Source organism: Ammospiza nelsoni, chromosome 25 (genome assembly GCF_027579445.1).
Source record: "Ammospiza nelsoni isolate bAmmNel1 chromosome 25, bAmmNel1.pri, whole genome shotgun sequence".
In the NCBI taxonomy this organism is placed as follows: Eukaryota; Metazoa; Chordata; class Aves; order Passeriformes; family Passerellidae; genus Ammospiza; species Ammospiza nelsoni.
The window spans coordinates 4,629,584-4,657,415 of record NC_080657.1 but is presented as its reverse complement, the minus strand read 5'-3'; the positions used below and the strand labels follow the sequence as shown (position 1 = coordinate 4,657,415).

General features: G+C 46.1%; 2 protein-coding genes across 3 annotated transcripts in view; both read right to left on the bottom strand.

Moving 5' to 3' along the window:
- EYA3 (EYA transcriptional coactivator and phosphatase 3) overlaps nt 1–19,401 on the bottom strand; it is a 42,595-nt gene extending 23,194 nt beyond the window's left edge. For both annotated transcript variants that reach the window (XM_059488725.1, XM_059488726.1), the window contains exons 1-6: nt 19,317–19,401; nt 8,647–8,744; nt 6,741–6,784; nt 4,669–4,748; nt 1,871–1,937; nt 969–1,111 (exon numbers count right to left, since the gene is read on the bottom strand). In XM_059488725.1, the coding sequence (XP_059344708.1) occupies nt 969–1,111; nt 1,871–1,937; nt 4,669–4,748; nt 6,741–6,784; nt 8,647–8,679 (367 nt within the window). In that variant the 5' untranslated portion in view covers nt 8,680–8,744; nt 19,317–19,401. The remainder of the gene's footprint in view (nt 1–968; nt 1,112–1,870; nt 1,938–4,668; nt 4,749–6,740; nt 6,785–8,646; nt 8,745–19,316) is intronic.
- A 627-nt stretch (nt 19,402–20,028) lies between these two features.
- PTAFR (platelet activating factor receptor) lies at nt 20,029–26,905 on the bottom strand. The gene is made up of 2 exons (XM_059488927.1): nt 26,382–26,905; nt 20,029–23,437 (listed from the first exon to the last, which is right to left on the bottom strand). The coding sequence occupies exon 2, from the start codon at nt 23,381–23,383 to the stop codon at nt 22,316–22,318; it is 1,068 nt and encodes a 355-aa protein (XP_059344910.1). The 5' UTR covers nt 23,384–23,437; nt 26,382–26,905; the 3' UTR covers nt 20,029–22,315.
- Nucleotides 26,906–27,832: the final 927 nt, after the last annotated feature.

The following is a 27,832-nucleotide window of genomic DNA, read 5'->3' as shown; positions in this document are numbered from 1 at the left end:
CAGTTCCCTGCATGGTGCTGTGATGCTCCCCCCTCTCACCAGTGTTCCCTGCTAAAGGATAAAACAGCCTCTGCTCCCTTCCATTCTTTGGGAGCTGCATTTGCAGAGACTGGAATAGTTACTAAAAGGGCTCAGTTATTAGAGCAAATTAAGGAAATTATTTGCCTAGTAAACTTGGAGACATTTTAGCATGAGCTCTCATTTGGTGAAAGATGAAATTAAAATGTCTTAATTGTGGATAACAACAAAGGAAGGAGAAGGAAGGAGAAGGAAGGAGAAGGAAGGAGAAGGAGAAGAAAGGAGAAGGAAGGAGAAGAAAGGAGAAGGAAGGAGAAGGAAGGAGAAGAAAGGAGAAGAAAGGAGAAGAAAGGAGAAGAAAGGAGAAGAAAGGAGAAGAAAGGAGAAGAAAGGAGAAGAAAGGAGAAGAAAGGAGAAGAAAGGAGAAGAAAGGAGAAGAAAGGAGAAGAAAGGAGAAGAAAGGAGAAGAAAGGAGAAGAAAGGAGAAGAAAGGAGAAGAAAGGAGAAGAAAGGAGAAGAAAGGAGAAGAAAGGAGAAGAAAGGAGAAGAAAGGAGAAGAAAGGAGAAGAAAGGAGAAGAAAGGAGAAGGAAGGAGAAGAAAGGAGAAGAAAGGAGAAGAAAAAGGAGTTGTAGTATGGGGTGTTGTGTCATTTCACTAAGAAGGAAACTGCACAAACACAGCTATACCACAACTAGAGACAATTATTATCCCAAACCAAGAATCATATGGCAAACTTCAGGGGGAGATCCAAAGTAACAGCTTTGTAAAAAATCTTATTTTTGAAGTTGAAGCCCCATCAAGAGATCAGTGCCCACCTACAATTTAAGCTATGTGCTCTCCTACAAACTCTTCTCTCCAACACACCTGGTTAAGCTTAACATTGGCTTTTTACTGAGACATTAAACAGCAACTACAGGCACAGAGAAATCTTTGAGAAGTGACTTTTTACCGAAAGGAGGTAGTCCATAGGTCTGGGTGGTCTGGGGGTAGATGGTGTAGGGCTGGGACTGCTGTAGTGCTTGGTACTGAGGCTGAGCAGGGTAAGGGCTCATTGTTTCTGACACTGGTACAGAGAGGATATGTGCATATGGCCTTGGGGAAAAGAGAGAACAAAAGTCAGAAAGAACTGGTTACATTATGTAGCTTTCAGCCTTCAAACCAGAAGACACATTCAATAATTGCTCCAGAAAGGAGAAATCACTCAGACTGACACGTCAGTGCAACAAGCTCCTTGTGCTTCCCAAGGCAGGCTCCCGAGTTTGCAGATGCTGCCTGCAGTGACAGCAGGGAAAATCCCTCCTCCACAGTGCCAGAGATCCAGGACTGGGAGGGCAGGGTGGGCTGGGAGGGACACATCCCCATTCCAACAGCCATGAGTGGTCAGTCCCACTAATCATGCCACCCTGAAGCTGCTGTAATCCAGCAGCACCTGCAAGAACCAGGGGGACACACACAGAAACTACACAAAAACAAGCAGCAGGGGTTAAAGCCCATCCTGCTCCAACAGGAAGAACTACAAAGATCCCTAAACACAGTGAATGATGAGAAAATTTCATATTCCCCTTATATTTATTTATTTTCAATTTGTTTATTTGACAAATATCATGTGCATTATTCACCAAGATTATAATGTTGATTACTTGAAGGGCTTAATTTATCTTTGTGGGGCTTCCATTTATTGTTTTTAAAACAGTCACTAAAGCTAAAGGGTGAATTCTGTAAATTCAGTGTCTTCAGCAATGAGTATCTGCTGCCAGTTGTGGGATTTACTGCACTAGAGAAATGCATAAAGATACAAAAAATACTTCAGAGAGAAGAATTACAGAACTCAGTAACAATTTCTTGACTTACTTTGCAGAATACATTTGTGAGGTATAATCACTTGATGACCTTGGGATATAATCAGTGCATGTCATAACTGAAAAACAAATAGTTTGTGTAATTACAGAGGTGCTTTCAAAACCCAACAAATAAAGACAAATATCAATACTCATGGTACATTTTAGTCAACACACTGTATTTACAAAGAGTTTCAGTGCCTTGAATATCTGTTTCAAAGCAAATTCTCAAAAAAACACTGTTAAGCTGGCACAAAAATGTTTTGCCAGCTCACAGCAGGTAGATCAGTCAGTCACACTATTCCTCCCTCTTTCTCTTTATCAGCTCATACCATAATTTTTTGCAACTGTCATAAAAAAACCTTTGATTTCAGTCCTCCCCAAAACCCTGCATATTTGTCAAAGGGGCTTCATCTGCACCAAGTGTAACATTTCTGTGTCCTGGAGCAGAGACCAAAGATCTGTTTTGTCCAGCTTTCCTCTTCCCCTAGGTATGCTGGAGCCATGCATGGACAGAGAAGAGTCTTTCCTGCAAAAAGGAACAGCTCCAGCTCAATGAACTTAATCACAAATATCCAGGGAAGCACAGCTGCAGTGCACAAGGCTCAGAGATGCCTCTAAAATAAGCTGGCACTTACATTTAACCAGATTTTTCTGCTTCAATAAATCCACAGCAATTGCACTCTGAAGCTGGTAAGACAGTGGCTCAGCTGGCAACCCAGAGAGGAAATATTTCAGATGTTCTCAGTCAGCACAGCTCTGGTTCACCTTGTGTGAGATTACTCTGTTTTACAGCACTCCAGGCTGGGCTGGAGATGGGGGCTTGGGCTCCTATGGCTTCATCCAAGAGCCAGTAAACACCCTTGGATCACATCAGCTGATTAAATACTCAGCTGTCCATCAGAAAGCAATGATGGGCAGGAGCCCAGCCCAGAATTTGTCCCTGTGCAGCATCTCAGGCAGGAGCCCAGCACAGAATTTGTCCCTGTGCAGCATCTCTGGTAGGAGCCCAGCACAGAATTTGGCCCCAGTAGCCTCTGTGGTAGGAGCCCAGCACAGAATTTGGCCCCTGCAGCATCTCAGGCAGGAGCCCAGCACAGAATTTGGCCCCTGTAGGCTCTCAGGCAGGAGCCCAGCACAGAATTTGGCCCCTGTAGCCTCTGTGGTAGGAGCCCAGCACAGATTTTGGCCCCTGTAGGCTCTCTGGCAGGAGCCCAGCACAGAATTTGGCCCCTGCAGCCTCTCTGGCACCATCCCAGTGCAGCAAGTGCTGTGGCTGCATCTGCAAGCACATGGGTTTATCAGCTCAGATCTACAAGCACCCTACCCAAACCCTCAGCAAACACAGCTGCACTGCTGTGGATCCAGCTGATTCCCCTCTGAAAGCAAAGCACCCAGGCTTGCCCAGGAGCTAATCCAGGCTAACTGTGTAACCCCAGGTGCCCTGCTCCTCCATACCTACCACAAGAGAGCACATTTTCCCTCTGGAGTGACTCAATAACAGCCTCCAAAACAGGGTCATGGACAACAGCATCCTCTGCCCCAATAATGTGCTCAAAAAAGTTGGGATTTCCATATTGGACCTGCATTATTGCTCCTGTATGACCACCTAGTAAACTCTCCTGAGTTACACTGAGGAAAGCAAGACACTGCCACAAGCAGCTCTAACCCCAATGTGCATTCTGCCACCTCAAAAACCTTCTCTTTGTGTGATCTGAACACAAGCAGCTGAGAAGTACAAACCACCAACCACATGTGCTGAACCTCCCAAATGATCCATGAATCACCTTCCTCTGCTCCTCAGTGTTTGCCTTTGCTCACAGTGTGAGCCCATGTAGCTCAAGGATACAACAGGAAACACAAACTGGGAACTTTTGGACCTCAAGGCTTTCCTCTAACACTTGTCAGTTCCCACATGTTGAGGATTTGTAGGGTTTTTTTTTAAGAAAGTCAATATTCATCTGAATAGTTATGTAGTAATGATATTTCTAGAATTTGTATTTATTAAACTGCATACAAAGAATTAGGCAATGGTGTAAAAAACCAAAAAATCCCACTATAAATTGCATGCAATTTCTAGGATTTGTAAATGGCTTATCCAGTTAAGCAGCAGGTTTTGCAGGATGAAATTTCTCGTAACTCCTGCAACACCACAGGATTGATTAAAATAGCAATGATTAAATCAATTACAGTGGGAAGTTACACCTTACACACTTTCAGCTAAGATGAGCTGGCTTAGACTTCAAAATATGTATTGGCAGTCAAAGGTATTCCACAGAGGAATCTGACTTTCCTAATAACTTCCAACCCTCTTTTTCCAAGACTCCACTTTTCACTTAGTATGCAACCTTTGTATTCCCTGCCTGTTTCCTCTCTGTTTATCTCCTAAGAGCTTTCTGCAGACATTCAATACAATTCAGAGTCTAAGATGAGGTGTATGGCATATTGCTACAAAGGGCCCAACCAGCTGTGTAGAGATAATGATTTATAAAACATGTTTACAACAGGCATTACAACTGATATGGACTCAACCCTCAAGAAGAATCATGTCTAAGGCAGATAAGACACAGCAGTGCTCAAAAGCACCCAACAGCCAGCTGAGGGGCAGGGACAGAAAAATATTTGTTAGAAACAGATATTTCCTTACCATCAGGCATTAACACTTCGTAAACACCACAGCAAATGTTCACTTTACAACTGATAGTGAGAGCAGGCTAAGGATTACAAGGAGGAGACAAAGCTTGTGGTGGATGGAGCATGGTACCAGGGAAAGACATGAGGAAAGACAATGGGAGAACTCCAGATACTCACTCTCACTAGACATGGGAAGGTTTGAACCAAGGTTTGAAGATTCAGTTTTCTGCTCACTGACTTCTGTGCTGCTCACATGACTGCCAGGACAACAAAGGTTCAGTGTTAGCATTATGAATCTAAAATTAACATCCTTGGCCATCATAACCCCTGGGTTCAACCCTTCTGACCAAGGCAAACTAACTCTTCACAAAACCCAGCCCTGTGCTCTTTGCTATTTCAGGCAGAGATTCTGAGAGAGAGAGATCTGCAACTGGAATCAGACCTCAAACTATGGGGTTTGAGTGGAGGGGTTTGTTAGAGGGGGGACTGCAGGGTGGTTTCTGTGAGAAACACCTCTTGGCATCTCCATTCCATGTCCCCAGGCTGCAGCAGCCAAGGAGGAGCTGCCAGCAGCGCTGTGTGACCCTGCTGTCACAGCTCCCTGCCATGGCCATTGCCTCACTGCTGCATTTGTCCCTGAGGAGCAGTGCTGAAACATCCTTCAACTGGGGGTCACTTCTGCACTTAAATATTTGCAGGTTGCTGGATTATTCTGGATTTGTCTCACATTGTTTCAGTTCCATGTTGATGTTGCTTTGTTCACGTACAGAGTAGGAAGTACAGATAATTTCTGAATGAAACTGTTTCTTCCTTGATTATTGCCTTCCAGGCTTTAGTTTTATTATTGCTAGCTCTGCAACACGGATTTTTATGAGGTTTTGAGCCATCTGTGTGCTGTTGTGATATTTTGAAATTGCAGTTTCTCAAGGTGAAGGAGCCAAAGGAACTGCACCTTGTAGCTCAGGTGTGCACCAAGCAAGGTGCTCTCTGCCTCCCTCCATCACCTGACTCCATTCAGCATCCCAACAAAAAAACAACTGCACAATTTTGTGTTGGATGAGCAAATTAAATTCTCAGGAAGAGCCTAAAGTGTGTGAGCTGGGCTACATAGGGATCAGGAGGCTGTATGAGAAATAAATCCAAATCTTGCAACACCTTTCTCCACCCATCCCTGCTTTCTGGGCTCAACTAAACTGATTTTTTCTCCCTCCTTCCCCTCCTGCAGTGCAGAGAAAAGGGAGAAACAGGTTCAATAAGTTCTTTTAAACTAATCCATTGGTCAAACTTAAAATCATGTATAGCTTTATAAAAATATGGACAGATTATTTAAACAGAATATGTAATCAAGTTAGAAATGCAACTTTATCCCAGCCCCCTCTTCTGTTTTTAATTACTGGATGTCCACAATTTTAAAATCCAAGGATGTTTACACTCAAATCTTGAGCTCCCTGTGCCCATAGGGAAGGTGTGGGTGTGCTGAAGCAGGGTGACACAGAGGGAGAAGGGAGATCCCCCCAACATGCTCAGACCTCTGGTTTCCCAAGAGAGGGAAAACCCTCCCTAGGATCTGATTTCTCTGACTTGGATGGGCCAGAAAGGGAGCTGGTGTGATGAGATCAAAATTCTGATTTTGAGAATACAGAACATGACCACTCCTGCAGAAATGATGTTTCTTCCTTGCTCTTACTGGAATGGTAGAGACTCCAAAATGAAATCTTTGCTCACTGAATTTGCTGCTACTCAGAGAAGCAGAATCAATCCTAATATAACTATTCTAAGTAGTAATAATAATAATAGTTAATTCCTAAATACAATACCCATCAAAAAGCATCTACTGAGGCTAAAAGTACTATCACACAAGAGCTTTAAATAGGAGAGGCTACAGTTCAAGAGTTTCATTTCTCAAAGCAGTTATCCACAGAGTTTCACTAAGAATAGTAGTACAGATATTACTAAAATATCCTGAGTCTCATCAAATTAAATGCATGTTATTTCAGTCTCATTCTGTGAAAGACAGATGTGATGATGCCATTCTCTTTGTGACCACATTTATAAAACCTTTATACCACAAGGCTAGTTAATTATTTTTTATTGGGAACTTAATCAAAATTATACCAAATCCAAATACAACTTTATTTTCCATACCTCTGTAAAAAAATCAAGAGGCAAATTTCTAAAATGAAAGTTTTATAATTGTGAAAGACCATAAAGAACTGTTCCACACTAAAATCAAATTTAAAACCCCATACCTCAGGCTCTGGTCTCTGGATTCCTGCATCTTGGCTTTTTTCACCTGCAAAGACAAAAATGTTCAGAGCTACAACTAACACAGGCTGGAGGGTTCACAGTGGTGGTTAAATGTCCTGCACCCCAGAACTTACCAGTGTAACCATGGGCTCTTCATCTCAAAACAAGCTTTTTCCTAATTAGAAAACAAGGGCTAACACTGGATTTGTATAGCAGAGTTACTGAATAACTACTCATGTTAGTTACAGGTGCTGAGATATAAAGCCACAAAAATGGCCGGTAAGGGAAATTTTGTGGAAATTGAATAAAACAAGTCATAAATTTTAAGAAAATCTTATTCTGCACAGGTTCAGCACAAACTTTGCTCTTTCCCCCCTATATTTTAATATTGCATAGAGATAGGAACATGAATTCTTTTTCTGTAACAAATTAGGAGTTTTGACTCCTGACTAAAAGCAATACAGCACTTTTTCTCATTTTGGAGGTGCCAGCTGGATCCTGTTCCTGTACAGGCTATTACACCACTGACAGCACTGGCCTGAACACAAATTTGGTTTCTGCAGGCTACAAGCATTACTGTGAAGCTCTCAGAAGGATGCCAGGGTGAGTTTCTCCTGCAAGAACATGCCATGACTGCCTCACTCATTCATTAGGATCCATTTAGTCTCATAATCTGTCACAGAATGACTGACTGGTATCACTGGTATTCTAAAAAGAAATTACCAAGAAAATCTTTAGCTGAATATTACAGCAGAATCTGTTTAAAGGACACACCACCGAAAATTAGCTGCACCCTCTCTCTCATGCCCTAAAGGATAAAGACAGTTTTCATTATATTAGGATGTATTTAGAGAGATTTCCTTTTATAATACAGGCAATTCATCTTTAAATAGCTGGAGTATAAACTATATGGTTTTGCTGCTTAGTTTCACATTTTGTGGATATTACTGAAGCCCATCATCTGCAGCTTGTGGCAAGCCAGGTTCTGAATAATTTTACATTTCTAATTCATTTGATATTGTTCCTATGTCATAAAATTGCATAAATTACATTACAATGTATTTTCTAACTAGTTTAACTGAAGAATATTAAACTCTCACATTAAAAAGGCATCAAAATCTTTTCAATTAAAACACACCCAAGTGCCCTCAAGCACATTATTCTGTTTCTGTGTGCATTTGACAAGGTATCCAAGATTACAAGCATCACTCCCATTACAACTTGGCAATTTCTTGTTGAGTTTGTGCCAGGTTTATTTTGGGAACAGAACGTTAATACAAACATTTCTGCTTAATTCCTATGCTACTACGCTTTAGATACACAGTTTAATTAATCTCATACTGTATTAAAAAATCTCCACCAACACTTCCATGCTGTGTTAATATCAGTTATTGATAATGCAAAGACTGTTGGAAATATTTCACATACATGTAGCAACTTTAACCTTCAGACATGCTCCCCAACCTACTGCTACATCAGTCATTTAAAAATGCCTTCCACTTGTGGAAACAATGAATCACAGGATCTTTTCAAGATCTCAAGCATAAAAAGAATTAAACACTATACACTCTAATACCCAGCATGCTGAATTTGTCCCTAAAATAGTGAATTTTATTTTCTCTACAACAGGCTTAGGGTAAGTCTGGTTTTCTGAGTAATCTTTTTGCATAGAAACATCATAAAGTTCAAGAACTTATAACTACTCCTTTCTTACTACTGCCTGTATAATTATAGTAAATTAAATGTACAGCACATTTTACGAATGACAAAATGCTTTTTGTCCTCTGGATAAATACACTAAGTCTAAGCCTTCTTTTCCAATATTAGTTAAAATAACTGTATACCAAAATTGTGAGATCAGTAATTTGTTTTAGATTTTCATTTTCAGCCTTTTTAAAATATACTTACTGGTTGCTCGGGTAAGTCTTGTGGCTCTTCCATGGGTGTTACTATTATTTTAATGCTCAAATGATTCAAATTGTTTGTTCCTCAGCAGTCTTCAAGCCCTGTTGAGAAAAGGTGTTCATGGCTTTATGTACTTTTTGGGGGCTTATCATGTAGGCTATCAGAGAATATTAATTGTTATGTACTCCTCCCCTAAAACTCATGGGGCCATCTCCCAAATAAAATACAAAATTCATATATGGAAAGATTTCATAAACAAGGGATTTAGCTTTAAGCTTTTTAGATAGAGATTTTTCATGCACATGGTACATTTCTACATCATTTGCTCGGACCACGTTGACTGCAGAAGCTCACACACTAATCAGACACGTGCACCATGATTTTAAAGACAGTTTAAATGATCAAGTCTGGTCTACTAGGTCAGTAAACAGCACGATTCAATCTAACCTGTTTTTATTTAGAACATTTATATAACAATCAAAAAAAAAAATCAGGACAAGACTGTACACCTAAATGCATTTACACACAGTGCTGTTCCCCACCACATTCACAAAGCAAGTTCATTATTTCAGCTGCACCTTTCAAAAAGAGAAGTTTGATGAAATTTTAGAAAAGAATTTTTATTTTGGAAGCACTTAGAGAGAGATGTTATATACATCAAAAAGCTGCTGCTTTCCAGGGGCTTAAAATCATGAAAAAGAAATTTTGCATAATATTCTCACAACCTGATAAATTTTTGCAATTTGCTGGGCAAAAGAGAAAGGCCTGTGTCCTCCTGGCTTCACCTGATGTGTACAAGCAGTATGAGCTGTGTTTTTGCTCTTTCTGCAGCTCATTTTGGAGCCTCTTTATTAAACCAACCCCAACCTCTTCAGAGCAGCTTTCCCTGAGCTGCCTCCTCTGCCACACACTCACACAGCACAACTGCAGGGGACTGCAGAAATTAGACAAAACGCTGCAAAACTCTTAGTGGGTTGGAGGAGTTAAATCCAGAGACTTTCTGTGCTGAGGTACAACCTATTCCTGCCTCTGCAGAAATGTGAAAGTGCTTTTTTGCACACCACTCCTTCCTCCAGGACCTTCTATTCACCCACCCTGCCCGGAGTATTCGGGCACCTCCTGCCCAGAGTATTCAGGCACCTCCAAACCAGGGGATTACCCCCACACAGAGGGACTGAACTGGTTTACAAAAACAACTTTGTGGTGCCCTGAAAACCAGGGCTGTGTCCCCTCCCTGGTTCCTGCCAGACCTACTGACCTGGCAGCACGTGCAGCCTGCCCACAGCGCGGCCCCACGTGCCAGCCCCGGGGATGTGTGCAGCCTGCAATAATTCATTAACCACGAAAACACAAAAGGTTTCTCCCTCATTTCAGGGCAGGTCTTACGTGCCACGGTGTGTTTTATGTGGCAGGATTACATTTCATTGAGGGTTTGAGGATTTTGCAAGGCTGCCACCCCTAATCAAAGCTACTTACCCTTATTGCCTGGACTCGAATTCAATTAGTCTTTTCCATAATTCAGGTTCTTTGGAAATGACCCTATTCACAACACAAAGCACTACTGTCACACTTCCAGTTTTTCCTCCACTAGTTTCTATCTGTTTTATTTTAAATATAAATCTTATTTATTTTTTGTAGAAATAAAAGAAAAATTAGGACTGAAGAGAAACTCTGCCACTTAGAGGTTATACAAGGGAGTACAAAATACAGTGGCCAAGAGCAAGAAGATTTGAAATTTATTCCTGTCCCTCATCCTTTACTTCTGTTATTTAAGACTTTTTTGCTGTGTAATTTCATAGAAGAATCCCAAACTAAACTCTTCAGTATGGAAAAACATTTTGCATTCCACTGATCCATACAGCAGTAACTTCCCATGCCATGCTTTGCTTAAAAGCTGTGAGCAGTTCTGTAATTTTGGTTTTCAGAAGGATTTAAATAATTACAAAGACAAAAAGATTCTCAGAGTCCCACTGGAATATCTTACATGTGTGAGGAAAGCACTCTTTCCAAATAAGCTGGGCATCTTGTAGCACCTGGAAGCAGATGATTGAACCAAAGCAAGTGCTCAGAAGGCAGAACTTGAAGTGAGAAGTGAGAACAGAAGTGAGAATTCCAAGTGAAACTTGGCCTAGGGTGTCTTTGTGCCTTCCCTGTACCTGCAGAAACGGCAGCAGGGGCAGAGGGTGACACCTCACACTCCAGGTGTGCTGTGGTTGCACAGAGCAAGCAGGGGGAAATGGAGGCACTGAGCTGAGAACAAGAGGTGAGGGCATCCTTCCCCCTGCCAGGGCCAGCTGCAGCAGTGCTAAATAACAGGGAGGAAAAAAAGGGAGAGCTCCTGCTTCTCCTGAGCTCCTGCTTCTCCTGACCTTCTGCCTCTCCCAGCCTCCTGCACCCCACTCCTGCCTGACTCCCACTCCCTCCTTCCTGGCCTCCACAGGCTGGTGAGGTTGGACAGCAGTCTGGATGTAGGATCTGCCAAGGGAAGAGAAAGAAAAGAAAAACCAGAGAGACCCAAGCAGAGTCTTTCTGCTGAGCTGATGACAGAAAGATCAGCTCTGGCCCTGCCCAGCCCTGATCCAGGGGAGCCAGCAGGGTGAGGGTCAGGAAAAACACACAAACACAGCACAGGATGTCCCTTTTCAGCCACAGCAAATGAAACCATAATTTTAGCATCTACTTTGATGAAGCAGAGACATGGCAGTGATAAATATCCAACAGCCTTTTCACCTGCAGCACCCACCCAGTCACCAGGGTCTCACACAGAGCAGGCACACATCTCCCTGCGGCTGGGCACACATAATCCTTGGGGCATGGCAGGGCAGGACCCTCTCCCTGCCTCCCTCCTCCTGCACTGAGGCTGAGTGAAGCTGCTGGCAGCTCCAAGGCTGAAACCACCAGCAGGATCCTGCTCCTGCCCCATTCATGTCCCTAAGAGCCCCCTCCAGCACAGCTCATCCCCAGCCCTTGGTGGGTACATGGCCCAGGGCCCCAAACCCCTCCAGGTGCTCTTGGACACCTCCTCAGCCAGTGCGAGAGCCCTGAACCACCCAGAGCTTGGATTTCCCAAAAATCAAACCCAGCACCTTGAACCTGCTCAGCCTGAGCTGCCTCAGAGGAGCACACTGAGCCAGCAGCTCACCAGCAACAAAGATGATTTTTAAAAACTGAAAACACACAAGGCTGATTTTTGTTGGGGTTTTTTGGGGGATGTTCTTGGCTGTTTTGGCTTCTTTTGCAAATCAAATCTCAAAATTAGATTTTTAACTCATATAAAACTCAAGCTAACTGCACTTCAGGTAAGCTTTATTCTTTTTTTACACATTACTACAGAACATTTTTAAACCCTAAGTGAACACAACAGCAGAGGTATCAAAGGTTCAGGAGGTGAGAATGCTTCTGTGGGCCACTGGGTTTGTGAATGAGAAAAACAGCACAAAATGGAAGCAAGTGTGCAAGAAGCCATTAAGAGCTCCTGCAATGAAAGAAACATTCAGAAAAATGAGTCCATTGTTCTGCTTCTGGAAACCAGCAAAGTACCACACTTTTTTTGCTTTATGGGATGATTTTTGTTAATTACCTGATGAAAACTATTCTGTAATATGTGAATTAAACACCAGGTTTTATTTGATCTAGACTTGCTTGGAATAACCACCCTGTTTAATGCCAACTTGCATGGAATACCAACAATGCAAAATAATAAGAATTGGGTTTGTGTGTCATTTCATTTTGTTTGCTCAATTTAAGGAGCCACATTATCCAAACTTCAAACCAGAAGGCCTCAGAGCAGAGGTATGGGCTGCAGAATCCTTCTCTGCTCTGCACATCTTCATGCCAAAAACTTTCAGCTTATGATTTTCAAGCCCATCTGCCTTGGCTTTGAATATAAAGTTTCATGCAGGCAACAGTTCTCCCAAGCTGCAAATAATTAAAGTCAGGATGCTGTGATAAAACCAACATGCAGTAATTATACTGATTAGAAAAAAAGCTAATAACTATGGTTTTGTATTACTTGAAAAAAGTCACTATTTCCCTAGGAACAAAGTTTTGATTGGAGTAATGAAATTACATCTATTAAACAGTGCTGGAATAAAATCATAGGATCATTTATTTTGGAAAAGACCTCCAAGATCATTAGGTCCAACCAATGCCCAGCACTGCCAAGGCCACCACTAACCCATGTCCCCAAGTGCCTTGTCTTTAAACCCCTCAAGGGATGGTGACTCCAGCTCTGCCCTGGGCAGCTGTGACAGGGCTGGACATTCCTTTCAGGGAAGAAATTTTCCCAAATATCCAATGTAAACCTTCCCTGGCACAGCTTGAGGCCATTTTCTCTTGTCCTGTCCCTTGGCCCCTGGGGGCAGAGCCTGACCCCACCTGGCTCCATCCTTGGTCAGGGAGTTGTGGGGAGCAAGAAGATCCTCCCAAGCCTCCTCTTCTCCAGGCTGAGCCACACCAGCTGCTCCTCATCACATCTGTGCTTCAGCCTCTTCCCCAGCTCTGCTCCCTTCTCTGAACATGCTGCAGCCCTTCAATATCTCTATTGTAGTGAGGGGCCCAAAACTGAACCCAAAAGAGAGGGAAATCACTTCCCTATTCCTTGACACACCTTTTTTCACACAGGATGCCCTTGGCATTTCTGGCCACCTACCCACATGCTGGTTCATGTTCAGCAGCTGCCAACCAGCACCCTCAGGTCCCTTCCCACCACTTTCCTCCCAGCCTGGAGTGTTCCATGGGATTGTTGTGCTTAGGATGCACTCCATTCCCTTGCCCAGAACATTCAGAAAGATATTAAGCAGGACTGGTCCCAATCCTGAACCCTGGAGAACTCCAGCAGTGGCCAGCCCCACAGGGATGTAGCTCCATTCCCCTTCACCCTCTGGGCCCAGCCATATCAAAGTTTTAAACCCAGCAAAGAGTTTAAACCCAACCTGCCCAAGCCCTGAGCAGCCACTTTCTCCAGGAGAAATGGAGTTAAAGGGTTTGCTAAGGTTCAGGTAGAGACATCCACCTTGTAGAAGGAGATCAGGTTGGTCAGGCAGGATCTGCCTCTCCTAAACACTGGGACTGACCCCTGGAAGAGCCACATGATGCCATGGGAGATGGTTTGCTCTACAGTCTTCCTCCCCACTGAGGCTGCAGTCCCCAGATCCATTTTCTGACCCTCCTTCTAGATGGGCATTGCACTTGTAAGCATCCAGTCAAGTGGGATTTTCCTGGTTAGCCAGGGAGGCTGGGAAATGATGAAAGGTGGCTCAGTGAGCATTTTCCAGCTCCTTCAGTGCCCTTGACTGGATCCTACATGGCCCCAGAGACTTGTCTAAGTGGTGTAGTCTGTATTTATAGAAACATTTTTATTGTTTTTTACAGCAATGGCTGTAATGTTTTGTGCAAGTTTTCTGTACAAGTCACCTTTGCAGTTATTTGCACTCCTTAGTTGTTCAATGAACAGCAGCACAAATACATGGATTAGGCAGCAGAACACTGTAGTGTTGCCATATTTTCTGGTGGGGTATCTCATGACAATGTGCATTACACACACAGAACCAGAGCATGCAGCCAAAACAACCCAAAACATCACCCAAATGGAGCAGAGCTGTTCCTCACAATGTTTTTTTTTTCCACTCTGTGCCACTCACCACACAACAGCTCCTGACAGAGGAGCAGAGCTTGGCACAGTGCAGCATGGCAGATCTACCCCCTTTTCTTTTTTTAGGTTTAATTAGAATACCCAAATAAAAACAAAAGCAGAACAGACACATATTGACATCACCACAATGCAGCAGAGCTCACAGCAAACACTGATACTCCACTCTTGGCTCTTCTCATCCTCCACACACACCCACGTGCCCCTGGGTACAACACACACAGGTATCAGCAAAATACTGTGACAACCAGACAAATAAACCCTTGTGATGAGTGCTGCTGGGTGAGTCCCTGCTCCTTCCCTTCTTTATCAGCCAGGAAATTTCAGAATTAAACACTGTAAAAAAAGGAAGGCATTTTGCATGCCCTATTTCTGAAGGTATGGATGGTCATGACAAGCCTCCAAATGCTGTCGTAATGTAGGAGTAAAAAATCATTATTTGATTAAAATTTCATGACTTAAAATAGAAAAAAAAAAAAAAACCACAACGAGAAAATAACTGAACTCAAACATGGAAATACAAATCTAGTTTTCTCCTAAGCAATGCCTGTTCACTGACAGAAGGTTCCCCATGATTTTTAGATCCTTGAAGGGTTATCAGTGCTCTGAGAGTGCAGCTCACTCTGCCTGACCCATGACACATGCTTGTTATCCCAGTTCTTATGCAATGCTTTTTCAATTCGATTTTGAAACACAGCAGGGAAAATTTTAATGAGGAAAAGAACTGTTTTCACAAAAGGAAGATTTGGAAAGAACAACTTCATCCTCAAGGAAAACAACTCCCACTGAGCCCAGAAATCATGTGGCAACTCCTGCTGGACAGAGCCAACACACATCACTCACAGGGCAGGAGAACAGGACTGCTGCTACCTTTCAGTGACAGAACCAAAGCACAGAGATTTACAGAAACATCAGCCAAACAAAACAATTGATTTCCTCCTCTCTTCCTCAGAATACAACCTGCAGTGAGACCAAACAGATTTTCCCCTGAAGACCACACAGAGTGTGAAATCTCACAGCCCATATACATTTTTGTGTTTCTGGAAATAATTAAACAGGTCACAAACTTCTAGAGCTGCAGTCCTAGACAGTAAAAAAAAAAAATAAAAAATGCTGTTTGACTTTCATGGTTTTAAAAACAAACATCCCAGCAGCAGGACACACTGCCCTTAATTCCTAAAAGCCACTTCAGACATATCCTAATAGATCAGGACACTTCCTGAACAAAAGACTGAACTTTTTAAACTTCTCTCAGTCAGACAGCAAATCTGCATCACATTAACCACAAAAAGGAATTATTGACATTATGCAGCTCCAAATTCCATTTTCAATAAAAGATTTGACTCATACATCTCAAAAAGTCACACAGCTAGCACCAGAGGCTACCATGAAAATGCACCTATACTTGTGTTACAGGAACTTTTCAGAACTCAACTGTACTCAGAGGTCCCAGAAGAAGTGAAGATGACCAGTAACAAAATAAACAGCCAGCTCACAGTTTGTCCAGAAGGCTGATCTGATCTGTGCAGTGCTGTGGGGACCCTGAAGAGGCAATGTTTGATCATCAAGGACAGATTCCCCAAGCACAAGAGCCCAGTCCAGCCCAAGAGGCAAGAGAATGAGCAAATGCAGGGCAAGGACAGTTTGGCTGGACAAATTCTGACTAAGCTCAAAAAGAAAGAATCTGAGAGGTCAAGCAAACTAGTATGAGACTGACTTGAAAAATCCCAGAAATGGAATTACACATAACAGTGCATTCTGTACAGAAATAGGAACCATCACCCAAGGTTTAAAGCTGCCACCTGCTTCATGTGAAGTTCCAGCTGGTGACTCTAAGGGAAACAGCACTGTCAGTATTCAAACACAACCAAGAAACATTTCAAGACACAGCAGGAAGCTCCTGGGATGCAAGAACAGTGCTCTGGTCAAGGCTTAACTCATGAGAGACTCATCTGCTGCAGAACTGAACCTCTGAAATTAGGCTAGACATACCCTTAACCCCAAATAAAAATCCATTTAAGAGATGGAAAGAGTCCCCATGACAATACTGTATTATTTTTTCTAAATACAAGGCTTGTTTTGTGGTTAGCTTGTTGAGTTAAGGCCTGATGGGTGACACCTGGAACAGACAGGGCAGTGACTGCTGTGAACCACAGGGACACCATACCCTGAAGAGGCTGCTGTGCCCTGCTGTGCCACAGCACTCTCCTAAACATCATGTGGGGTATCAGGAGCAGATCCCAGCCCTTGCAACATCACCTTCACTGAGGCTCTGCAGGCAGCTGCAAGGAGAAAGAAAGGATTTGAAGTTACTCCCTCAGGTACTGGAGTGCCTCCAGTCATGGCATCTGCACAAACTATCCCAGAACCACTGCTAGAGAGGAGACACCAGAGAATACTGCTGGAGAGATGCTGGCTTGCAGCCCTTTAAACAAGTAGAGGGAAAAAAAAAAATCTAGACAAATCAGGATGAAATAAAGGAAGTAAATTAAGGGTATGAAAAAGACCTTCCTCAATGTATAATGCTGGTCATGGTACAGGGGTAAAAACCACCCCCAAGTTCCTGTAAGAAGATGCTGTCTGGAGATGGGTGGTCTGTAGAAACTGCTTGGTGCAACAACATACATAAAATACCAGCTGTTAAGTCCTGACACAATTCCATTTCAGGCTCAAAAGTTTCCACACCTCTCCATCCTGGCAGCTCCTTCTCCAATCACAGAGTTTTGCAGACCCAGTGAAAGTTTTATCAAGTATCTGTTTTCTAAGAGAAGATTTCAGGGGAAAAGAGCAGAGACTTGTCAAGAGGGGGAAAAAATAACCCTAATTCTGCTCACTGAGAGTACAGGCATGGAGCTACTCACATCCCAAAATTCTCTGCTTTATGCCTCGAGTACCTTGTGTGTAGCATGGCTTGCACACAGGCCCACACTACTTACCTGACTTTAATTTCAATTAAAGTATTTCAGTATATTTTATCTATTTATTATAGCCATCTATAACCACCTTTTGGTACAAAGAAGTTAGGAAATGGTACATTAATGTACTGTAGAGGGCTCTAACTCATTCATACAGCACATGGAAACCCATGGAAAATGTCAGAGGACATTTATAGTGTCCTCTGACATATTCAACTCAAAATTCATTCATCTGGAGATTTCCAGGGCAAACCTTTGAGAAGTTGCAAATACTTCCAAAGTCACCAATTACTTGGGAATTCCTACAGCTATTGCCTACATCCATGAGTGTTTTTCAAACAAATTATATAAAAAGCAACAATTTTTCAATCAGATGTGCTGCACAACCCAACAATACACAGTTCCCCAGGTAACATAACTGCTGCTGAGGGAAGAGCTGAGGGGGAGACAAAAGCTGCAGGCAAACACTGCAGGAATTGCAGCTTGGAAACTGCAAGACCTCGAGCTCAGGATGTTTCAAAGAGAGCAGGGAGAATGCACCAGCAGATCAGTGCTTGTGTGGCAAAAGCTGGATGGAGAACCCTAGAGTAAGAGGGATCGCACCATGAGGTGACAAGGAAAATCCCTCAAAACACAGTAGGTTCAGCCCAACCAGCCTGTAGGTTTGCAGGCTGAGAAAACCACTAAGTTCATGTATTTTTAAAAGTAACTTATTATGAAACCACTGACTTCAGGCACATGAATTGTGATTCTTAATCAAACATACCTTAATCAGCTTCCAGAGTTTAAGGTAATGCACAACGGACAAAACTGAAGGAAACCAAACAAGTGGCAGATAAGATTTTTATGATTATCATTATCCTCATCAGTATGTTGCCTGTTAATTACCAGTTGGAGGTTACTGCACTACAGATTAGGTGCATCACAGAAACAGAGCCAGCTCCATTCTGAAAGCAAACTCCACCGCGACTCTTTGTTTGATGCTCTATCAGAAGGGCTACAGTGATGTTCCATCAAGGACTAGCTCTAGTCTGGAATCCATTCAGCCACACCAGGCAGCACAGCAACCAATCTAACAAGGCATTCTGTGCTGGACTTGGCTGTACATAAAGCTCCAACAACTCTGCACAGCATTCCCAGAACCAGGAACATCCAGCAGAGCCCACCTGGATCCAACCTCGCTTGTGAAGCCTAAGCCCAGCCCAAACATCCTATTAGAGTGTACAGGCTCCAGCATAAGCATTAAACCCAGCCAGGAGCGATGCAGGTGTGCTGAACCGTGCCTGGGGAAGCCGGCACAGCCCGTGCCCGGTACCGGGAGCTGCGGTCCCTCCTGTGGCCATCTCCCGAGCCCCGGGCAGCGCTGGGGCCGGCTCTGGGTCCCCTGTCCGCTCCTCAGTGCCTGGGTGAGCTCAGAGAGCCCGGCAGTGCCCCGGGGCCGGCTCTGGGTCCCCTGTCCGCTCCTCAGTGCCTGGCGAGCCCAGAGAGCCCGGCAGTGCCCCGGGGCCGGCTCTGGGTCCCCTGTCCGCTCCTCAGTGCCTGGGTGAGCCCAGGGAGCCGGGCAGTGCCCCGGGGCCGGCTCTGGGTCCCCTGTCCGCTCCTCAGTGCCTGGGTGAGCCCAGAGAGCCGGGCAGCGCTGGGGCCGGCTCTGGGTCCCCTGTCCGCTCCTCAGTGCCTGGGCGAGCCCAGAGAGCCCGGCAGTGCCCCGGGGCCGGCTCTGGGTCCCCTGTCCGCTCCTCAGTGCCTGGGTGAGCCCAGGGAGCCGGGCAGTGCCCCCTGCCCCTCCTGCCTTTCTCCCGGCCCTTCCGCGCACCAGCAGCGGCGAAAGAGCCGGGACAGCCGGGCTCGGGGGCGGCCAGGCAAGGTCCAGCCCCGGAGCAGGTCCAGCCCCGGAGCAGGTCCAGCCCTGGAGCAGGTCCAGCCCCGCGCCGCCGGTGCTGCCGCGGCCGCTCGGGCCCGTGCTCCGGCGGAGCAGGGGCAGGAACGCACGCTGAGCACACGCGTCGGCCTCGCCGCCCGCGGCCCCGCAGACGCCGGTTCGCCGGTGCCAGCCCGAGCCCGCGAACAGCACCGGGGGCTCCGTACGGAGGGCCCGAGCAGGTTCTTACCAAGAGACGGCTCCGGAGCCGGGCCCGGGGCCCGCAGCGGACATGGCAGCGGCGCCCGCGCTCCCCGCCCGCCGCCGGAACAGAGCGCGGCGCCGGCAGTGGCGTCACTGCCCGCCCGCCGGGGCGGGGCCGCCGCCGTGGGGGAGCCGAGCCCGTGTGGGTCTGGGCGCTGTGGCGGCCTCACTCTTGGAGAAAACGGAAAATATTTTTTGTGAAGTCGCTCTCATTCACTGTCCCAAGTGTATTTAAATAGAGGGGAGCCAGGCTGGGTGTCACCAAAGCTGCTCAATCACCGCCCTCAGCCGGGCAGGGCAGAGCAAACACAACGAAAGGCTCTGGGGGCGAGAGCAGGGTAGGAGGGATCTCTCACCCAGCACCGCTACGGCGGACATGGCCCGGCTGAGGGAATCCGTTTAATTTATTGCGAGATAAATCAGAGTAGAGTAACGAGAAATAAACCCACATCTTAACCCCCCCAGCCCTCCGGGCAGGAGATCTCTCACCCAGCACTAGTACGGCAGACATGGCCCGGCTGAGGGAATCAGTTTAATTTATTGCGAGATAAATCAGAGCAGAGTAACCAGAAATAAACCCATATCTTAATCCCCCAGCCCTCCGGGCTCCCGGACTCGGTATTCCCGATTCTCTCCCTCCTCCCCACAGCGTTACAGAAAGATGAGAAAGTGGGAAAAGTTAAAGGGCAAAAAACCACTTTTTTTTTGGGAACGCACTTTATTTAAAAGATCTTTTGAGGATCCATTTCATTGCAAGGTAAAGCAGAGTAATGCAACATTGCAGTAAGAACAAGAAAGTATTTCCAGGAACAGAAGTAGCAGCTTAGCCTGTATTTTAGAAATGCATTTTTACAGAATAATTAGCATAACATCTCCTGAAGTGGCCCTGGGGCTTTTCTCTCTGCTTATCCTTTTCCTCAGATGCAAGTTTATGTTTGTTCCCTGAGCCCACAGTGCTTGCTGTGGAATAAAGCCTGTTACGTACCCGTGGTAAAGAGCTGAACTGTAAACTCCCACAAGCTTTCCAAGAACTAGTGGAAGATCATGCCAGCTTTCCATGTAAAAATATTTTCCATTTCCTCCAAGAGTTGCCAAGCTCCATCCATCAGGGCTTTAAGGTCTGTGAAATGAGAGCTCCACTATTGCTGAGAGCCAAGGGGGAAGGCAGGTCCTCCCCTCTGCCAGCTGTGAGAGCTCCTCATCCAAAATGTGCTCGCAGAACAGTGCAGAAACAGAGGCAGATTCTCATTTTCAAATTACAGCAATTGCTCCCTTGCTGTGTGCTGTGGCTCTGCAGATTCAGAGTGCATCTTTGAAGGTGTCTGAGGAGCATGAGGTACTGGCAAATGTTTATTTTGGGTGGCTATTACTGGAGCAGAGCCCAGGACTAGGAGGGAGATGCACTCTTATTGTGATCAGACTCTGGCACTGGGCCTGGAGTGCAGGGCTGGCCCTGGCAATGGCCTTAGAAAAATAAACATTTTAATTCTTTTCCTTACTGGAACAAAGAGGGACAAAAGCTGCCTGAGGAGCTCCAGAGGATACATCTGAAGGACCTGTATCTCCGCTGGCAAAGCAGTACAAATATTGGTCCTGTCTTTGGAAGGGCTTGAGTTTATCTCTCCTGTTCTTAGGCAGGAATGGGAGGGCTGCTGTCCTGCACATGAACAATTGGTGTCACAGGTCAGATACACTGCTCCTGTCATCAACAGACCAGGACATTTAGGGAACCAACAACTGTTGTGAAAACAAGTAAGTTCCCTTCCCTGCACAATTTCCTGTGCCAGATTGAGCAATTTGGGTTAGAAAAGGAACCCCAAGTGTCTCATGACTGGTAACAGAACTCAGCACCCATGGAAAACCACTTTGCCCTGGGCGTGGAGTGTGTGAATTATTTCTCTGTCAAGTGTCCTGACCTAACACTTCACTTGCTGTAGATCAAGAACTAGTCAGCTTCAACAGGATGGAGGAAAAAATAATGTAATGGCTCTAATCCTAAATTAAATAAATAAGTAGAAAGATACAGAAGCATTTTAAGCTTTTTTTTCTCCTTATCGTAATGCCCATGCTGACAGTAGCCCTCTGTTATCTGGAGCCTCCTGAGCAAGACTGGGTGTCTGCAGTCAGTCAGAAATTACTGAACTGAGTGCACAGGCCACTGGCTGGCCAGTTCTGCTTTCACACAGGAAGCCAGGGCAGACCATAGTGTCCTTTGGCAATAATGCTGATCTGGTGGAGGGAGGGGGGAGGTAAGCTAGGGACTGCCAATTTCTCTTCCTTTCCTTCCCTTCCCTACTTTACTGACCCAAGATTTGCAAGTAAAGATTCATAATAGCTGCTCCCAGACATCTGTTTGGGTCCCAGCAGACCGTGTGAGCTGCTAAGAAGGAATGAAGGGATCAGAGGTGCAGATCTCTTTGACAGCAGCTGAGGAATTCCATGGACTATGTCCCTTACAGCCACTCAAGAGCTTCATTAGCTCAGACTCTCTTCACCAGACCATGTAAGCTGCTTAGAAGAGCCCCCTGATGGCACTCAGAGCTCCATCTGTTCTTCCAGGTATTTCAGAAGTCCCTCACAGCTCTGATACTGGATCCACTGTGAGAGCTGGGCAGGCGGAGGAGCAGGTTGGTGCTGTCTGGACTGACACAGTGGGTAATTTTGGTACACTCAGCTTCTAGCTGCTCACTGCAGAGGCTCAGTGACACATTTTTTTTCATGTTAAAGCAGTCATCTGAGCTGTTCTCAGTGCCCATGAGAGAGAACACCAGCCTGGACACAAGGAGCTTTGCTGCCAAATTACTGCAGGTTCCAGTTCTGCCCTTTGCATGTGACAGAAGAACTGAGCATCCATTCTTCTGTCTAATGGGAAAAAGAAAATGTAAAATCCTGATCCTCTGTTGTGTCCCTTGGTACCTCTTCTTGAGAAAAGATGAGTGAATAATTCCCACCTCTCCATGTGCAATCAGAAAACACCAAGTGGCCCTAACAGATCCTGATGCCATCCTCTTGGTGAACAGTGCCCTCAATGATTGTATCAGTCGTTTGCCTGGAGCATTTGCGGCTCCCTCTCATGCTTTTCAGGTTTTCTGAAACGTGCTTCTGGAACTTCTTGGTGAGGAAGCAGTAGATGATCGGGTCCAGCACACAGTTGGTGCTCAAGAGGCACAAAGTCACCTGGTGAGCATCGTTGAGCTGCTGGCGCAGCTGACAGTTCTCCTTCTGCCACTGCTCCAGGACAGTCAGGGTCCAGGGCAGGTGCACGATGTGGTGGGGCACAAAGCTGATGATGAACACGGCCAGCACCATGCACACCATCCACAGGGCCCTCTGCTTGACGTGAGCGCTCTTCCGTGGGCGCACTGACTTGGAGAACAGGGTCCTGATGATGACAACGTTCCAACCTAGTATTAAAAGGAAAATGATGTAGAAGAGGATGCAGATGATGACATGAATGGCAAGAACAGCTGAAACACCGCCCGTGGTGTCGTAGCGCTCAAAGCACCGCGTGAAATTCTTGGAGTCCACCTCCTCTGGAATAGTATTATTCTCAAAAAGATAATACAAAGAGCTGCCCACTATTATGATCCAGATAGCTGCTGATAAGTAGATCCCTCTTCTCTGAGTGGTCAGCTGAGCAGCTTTAATAGGATTAGTCACAGCTTGGTAACGGTTGTATGTGATGACCATCAGAAAGGCAACAGAAGTGTAGGTATTAACAAAAAAAAACCAGCCAGCCACGTTACAGAGGAACTCAGGCATGATCCAGTCTCCATGGTTGTGGTAGTAAACAATCCACATTGGCATTGTAATTAAGAAGAGCAAGTCAGCTACTGTCAGGTTCACCATGAAAATCTTGATTTCATTGAGTTTCTTGGTGGGGTAAATACGGCTGAAAATCCAGAGAACGTAGCAGTTGGCAACAAAGCCTAGAATGAAAATAATGCTGTAGAAAACAGTGAAGAGGCTGTAGCGGAACTCAGAGTCTATGTGGCATGCAATGTAGAAATCAGCACTGCCTTCTGCACCTCCTTTGCCTTTTCCAGACATCATGGTGCTGAGTGGCCACGTCTGCAGCTCAGTTTCCTGACACAGTTTTCTTCTTACCTAAAAATAGACATCAGAAATCAAGATGATTGTTTTGGCACCATTGCTAAACCAAACCCCACCTTTCTTTATCAGTTGTCTATGACCATAGGAGTTCTGCTGATGCCTTGGTTCCAGCCAGACACCTGCCTTGTCTTCTCTTCAATCCCATTTCCACAGCATACAAACCTCTGTGTCTTCATCCAGCATTGTTTGCTGCAGTGAGATCTCAGATTACTCATCTCTAATCTTAAAATACTTTTCTGCATGGAAGTTCTTAGATAAAAGTAATCTGTTACACTTCCCTGTCTCAAACTTAATCTTTTACTAGAATCAGGCGTGTTTTCTATGACTAATCCTCTCCCTGCATGTGGTTCTTCTTTCTTCCTCTGCCACCTCCCCCATGCCCCTACTTCTCACCACAGTTCCTGATACTTTTTATCTTCTTTACGCTTGTTTTTAAAGGATTCCGGATGTGAAACAGTACGTGATAAAAACCTCTCCCAGAACCCCAGAAGAGTTGGGGTTGGAAAAGGCCTTGGGAGATCACCTGACCGGCCCCTGCTGACGCACATTTACCCGGAGCAGATCGTGGAGGAGGGCATCCAGGCAGGATCTGAATAACTGCAGGGAAGGAGAACCCACAGCTTCTGTGGGCAGCCTGTTCCAGGGCTTTGTTACCCTCGCAGATAAGAAGTTTTTCTCATATTCAGTTGGGACTTTCAGTTTATGCCTGGAATGGGCACCACCGTGTCCTGCTGCTGGGCACCACTGAAGAGTCTGGCCCTGTCCCCCTGACCCTCCCTGCAGACACAGACAGACAGACAGGGATGAGGGCCCCTCTCAGACATCTCTTCTCAAGGCTGAGCAGCCCCAGCACCCTCAGCCTTTCCTCACCAGAGAGATGCTCCAGTCCCTTCATCATCTCTGCAGCCTCCACTGGACCCGCTCCAGGAGCTCCATGGCTTCCTTGGGGGCTTTAATTATGCACTGAGGAGCCCAGAAGTGGCCACTGCACTCCAGATGTGCTGAGTAGAGGGGCAGGATCACTTTCCTCACCTGCTGCTCCTGAGAGTGCCCTCCTGCCTCACAACGTTCTGGATCCTCCCCAGCAGCAGGCAGTGCCAGGAACCCCCATCCCATCCTCTGTGGGCTGGGTCCCCCCCGGGTGTCCTTGGGCTGTTGTTCCTCATTTGCACATTCACACGTTTGCAATTTTCCTCTGCAAATGAGGAAGTCAGCTGGAGCTGGAGTTTGCTCTCCCTTTTTCTGCAGAATTGCAACCTCAGTGCTGCTCTCCAGCCCTTAGGAGAGGAAGGCAACACTCATCTTCCTGAGGGTGCTGTCCTTCCTCACCCCTGCCAGGTCCCCTAAGGACACAACAATTTCAAGATTTGGACCTTCCCAGGCAGCTGCATTGTGGGCACTGCTGAGCTCCAGGTGTCCCTAAGCTCAGTCTGAGCAGAATGGACACAGAGCTGGCGGAGCTGGGAGCTGACCCCAGATGACACATGCATTTCTCCTCATTCACCTTGATCTCTGCCACCCTTCCAAGAGCCCCCTGACCTCTAAAGAGCAGTAGATTATTCAGGTGGGCTTTGTCACAGGGAGTGTAATGTTTGATACACTAGTCTGACATTGGAATAAGGAATAAAAACCTGAGAAGTCCTAATTACCTAAGATCATTAGAGAACTCTTTTTTTTCTTTCTTTTTTTTTTCAAATATGTGCCATAAACTCACACTGCTGTGACTATCTGCAACACCAGCAAATAGTTCTGATGCTTAGGACTGGAATCTTTGCCATTAAAGGTGATCTATTTCTGTGGCACTAGACCTGAGTATACCAAGAGTGGAGGGAAAAAAACCAGGTAATGCATCTCTCTAGCAGGATTCATGAGAAGTGCTTACATCAATACATTGGCACAGCTGCTGTTCACAAAATCCCTTCAGACAGTTCCCCAGGGCACTGTCCACCCACACCTCCATTTCTGGCTCTGCACAATGACATGGTGGCCACCAAACTTTGCCCAGGAGCTCTGGTGAACTTTACTGTGTGCAGACTGCACAGCAGCTGCCAGATTTAGCAGATGGGGTGGAAGGGAGAGTGAACATGCATGTCCCTTCACAGCAGGGTTGTGCACAGAAGCTTGAGCCACAGGGAGGGCTGTGCTCTGAAATGAAGGGGTGAATGTGAGAACCAGCTCTGTGACTGCTTCCAGTCTCTGCAATCTCTGGCAAAGGTGGTCTGTGGGAGATGGCAGTGCCTTCTCCTGGCCCCAGCACCACCAGAGCTCAGCTATCTTTGCATTAGAGGCTGTGCTGTGCCAGGGTCCTGCAGGGAATCCCAGGAGAGATGTCCTGTCCTTCTCAAGAGCCAAGTGAGATCTTGTACAGAGCACAGCCAGGAGGGAGCACAGCACCATTCCCCAGGAATTTACCTCCTCAGCCTGAGGAAGCCAGGCTGATGTCTCTGGACATTTGTGGCTGCCCTGAGCCCTGGAGTGCTCTGTGGGGGCTCTCAGCCTGTCCTGCTGGGGCAGTTCCCCTTTCTCTGGAGCCTGTTTGAGCCTGTGCCAGCAGAGAGGCGAGCAGGGCAGGCTCTGGGGGCTGTGGGTGCTGCTCCCTGCTGCAGCAGCAGCCTGTGCTGCCTGGCCAAACCCCCTGAGACCTCCAGCCCGAGGCAGTGCCTTGTCCTCAGTCCCCCAGCCAGTAATTCCAGCTGGTTTGCACCATCAGCTGCACTGGATGCAGGGCTGAGGGTGGAATTAAGCAGCAGGGTCAGGGCACGTGCTGATCCTGCTCCTGGTCTGCAGACCCTGCCATGGGCTGTGCCCTCCCAGTCAGGATTTACTGGCTTATAGATGCAAGCAAGCTTTGCCATCAGCAATAATAGATTCCAAGAGGAATAATACTAATAAATTATTAATAAGTATGAATAATACTAATAAAGTATCTTCTGCTTACCAGAGTTGAAAAAAATTCAGCACAATAGGTCCATCTTCAGCCTTAGCAGCAGAGAGGGTTTCACTGAGGATGCTTGGATGTCTCCCAGATGTTATTTTCCCTGCCCTGGGGCTGGACAGTCTCTGCACTGGCAGCTCTTTAGAGCAGGGCACCAGAATGGGAGCAACTGTAGCATGACTGCAGAGTCACTAGAGGAGAGGAAATGTTGACATCACCAAGGAAATGAGAAATAAAATAGGCTGTAGAGGAAAGGCAATTAGGCGCAGCAAAAGTCTGGAGAGTCCTTAAGGCTTTTTCCTCAGAGTATCTCTGCTTCTGATGATCCTGAAAGAGGGCAAAATTGGGATTTTCCTCTAAATACAGAATAAGAATCCACTCTGTGTCCCCAGTTAGATTTGGGAATAGACAACTTTTTGAGCCTCTTTCTCCCAAACAGATGACTGGCAGAAGAGCTTCCACTTAATAATTTCCAAGAAAGGGACAGGAAACTCCTGGACAGGTTCATTTGGACATATGTTCATATGTTCATATATGGACATATGGACAGGTTCATATATGGACCTATGAACAGTTCATATATGGACTTATGGAAAGGTTCATTTCCTAGCCCTCTCCTTCACACTTGTGTTGGAACTAATTCAGGAGTTCCACCATCCCAAGTCTCCCTTTACTTCAGGGATATTTAGCAGACAGAGACACCAGAGCAGGGCAGATTGTTACCTGTCCCATCCACCATCACATGATGGCCACTGTTACCTGAGGCAGCCTGAAGCTCACTCAGCATAGTAATTCAGAGACACCAGTGGTGAGCACAGCTCTGAAGGTGTGCACAGCTCTGAAGGTGTGCACCCAGGTGCCAGGCAGGGCCCAGGATCCCCAGGGAGCTCCAGCCAGGCTGGAGATGTGCAAGGGCTCTGCAAACTGCAGGACAATCCATGTCCTGCTGCTCTGAACCCCTCTCAGGGGGAGCTCCAAGCCAACCAGAAGTCCATGGACACCACAACTGGCACCACAGCACAGGGTGGCCAAGGTATTTGGAAGCTCCCTGGGCAGAGAGGAACCCCTGCAATGTGAGGGAGCCCCAGAGCACCTGCAGCACACGGGATGGAAGCCTTGGCAGGGTGGGCTGCACGGGGGGCTGGCATGTGGAGCAAGGGACAGCCAAGCTCTGTCTGTCAGCCACATGAGGGTGAGCTGAGGCTCCTGCAGTGATGCCCCAGAGCTGTGCTGGGATGGAAGCTGCAGCCATCTCCCTCCCTCTGCCACCAGACCTCCTCCCTCCTTTCCCCTTCCATCAGCTGCTGTAAAGATGAAGGAATCTGACCCTTGAGGGATGAGACAGAGCCCCAGCTCTGCCCTTTAAGCTGCTCCTGGGGTTTTAAACTTAAATCCAAACAAGATCCAACCACAGAGGTTGGCTGACAGCCAGTCCAAGTCTCTGGGGAGAGCAG

Excerpts from the sequence above, each read along its gene's own strand:
- PTAFR (XM_059488927.1), bottom strand. The coding sequence starts at position 23,383 with ATGATGTCTGGAAAAGGCAAAGGAGGTGCAGAAGGCAGTGCTGATTTC.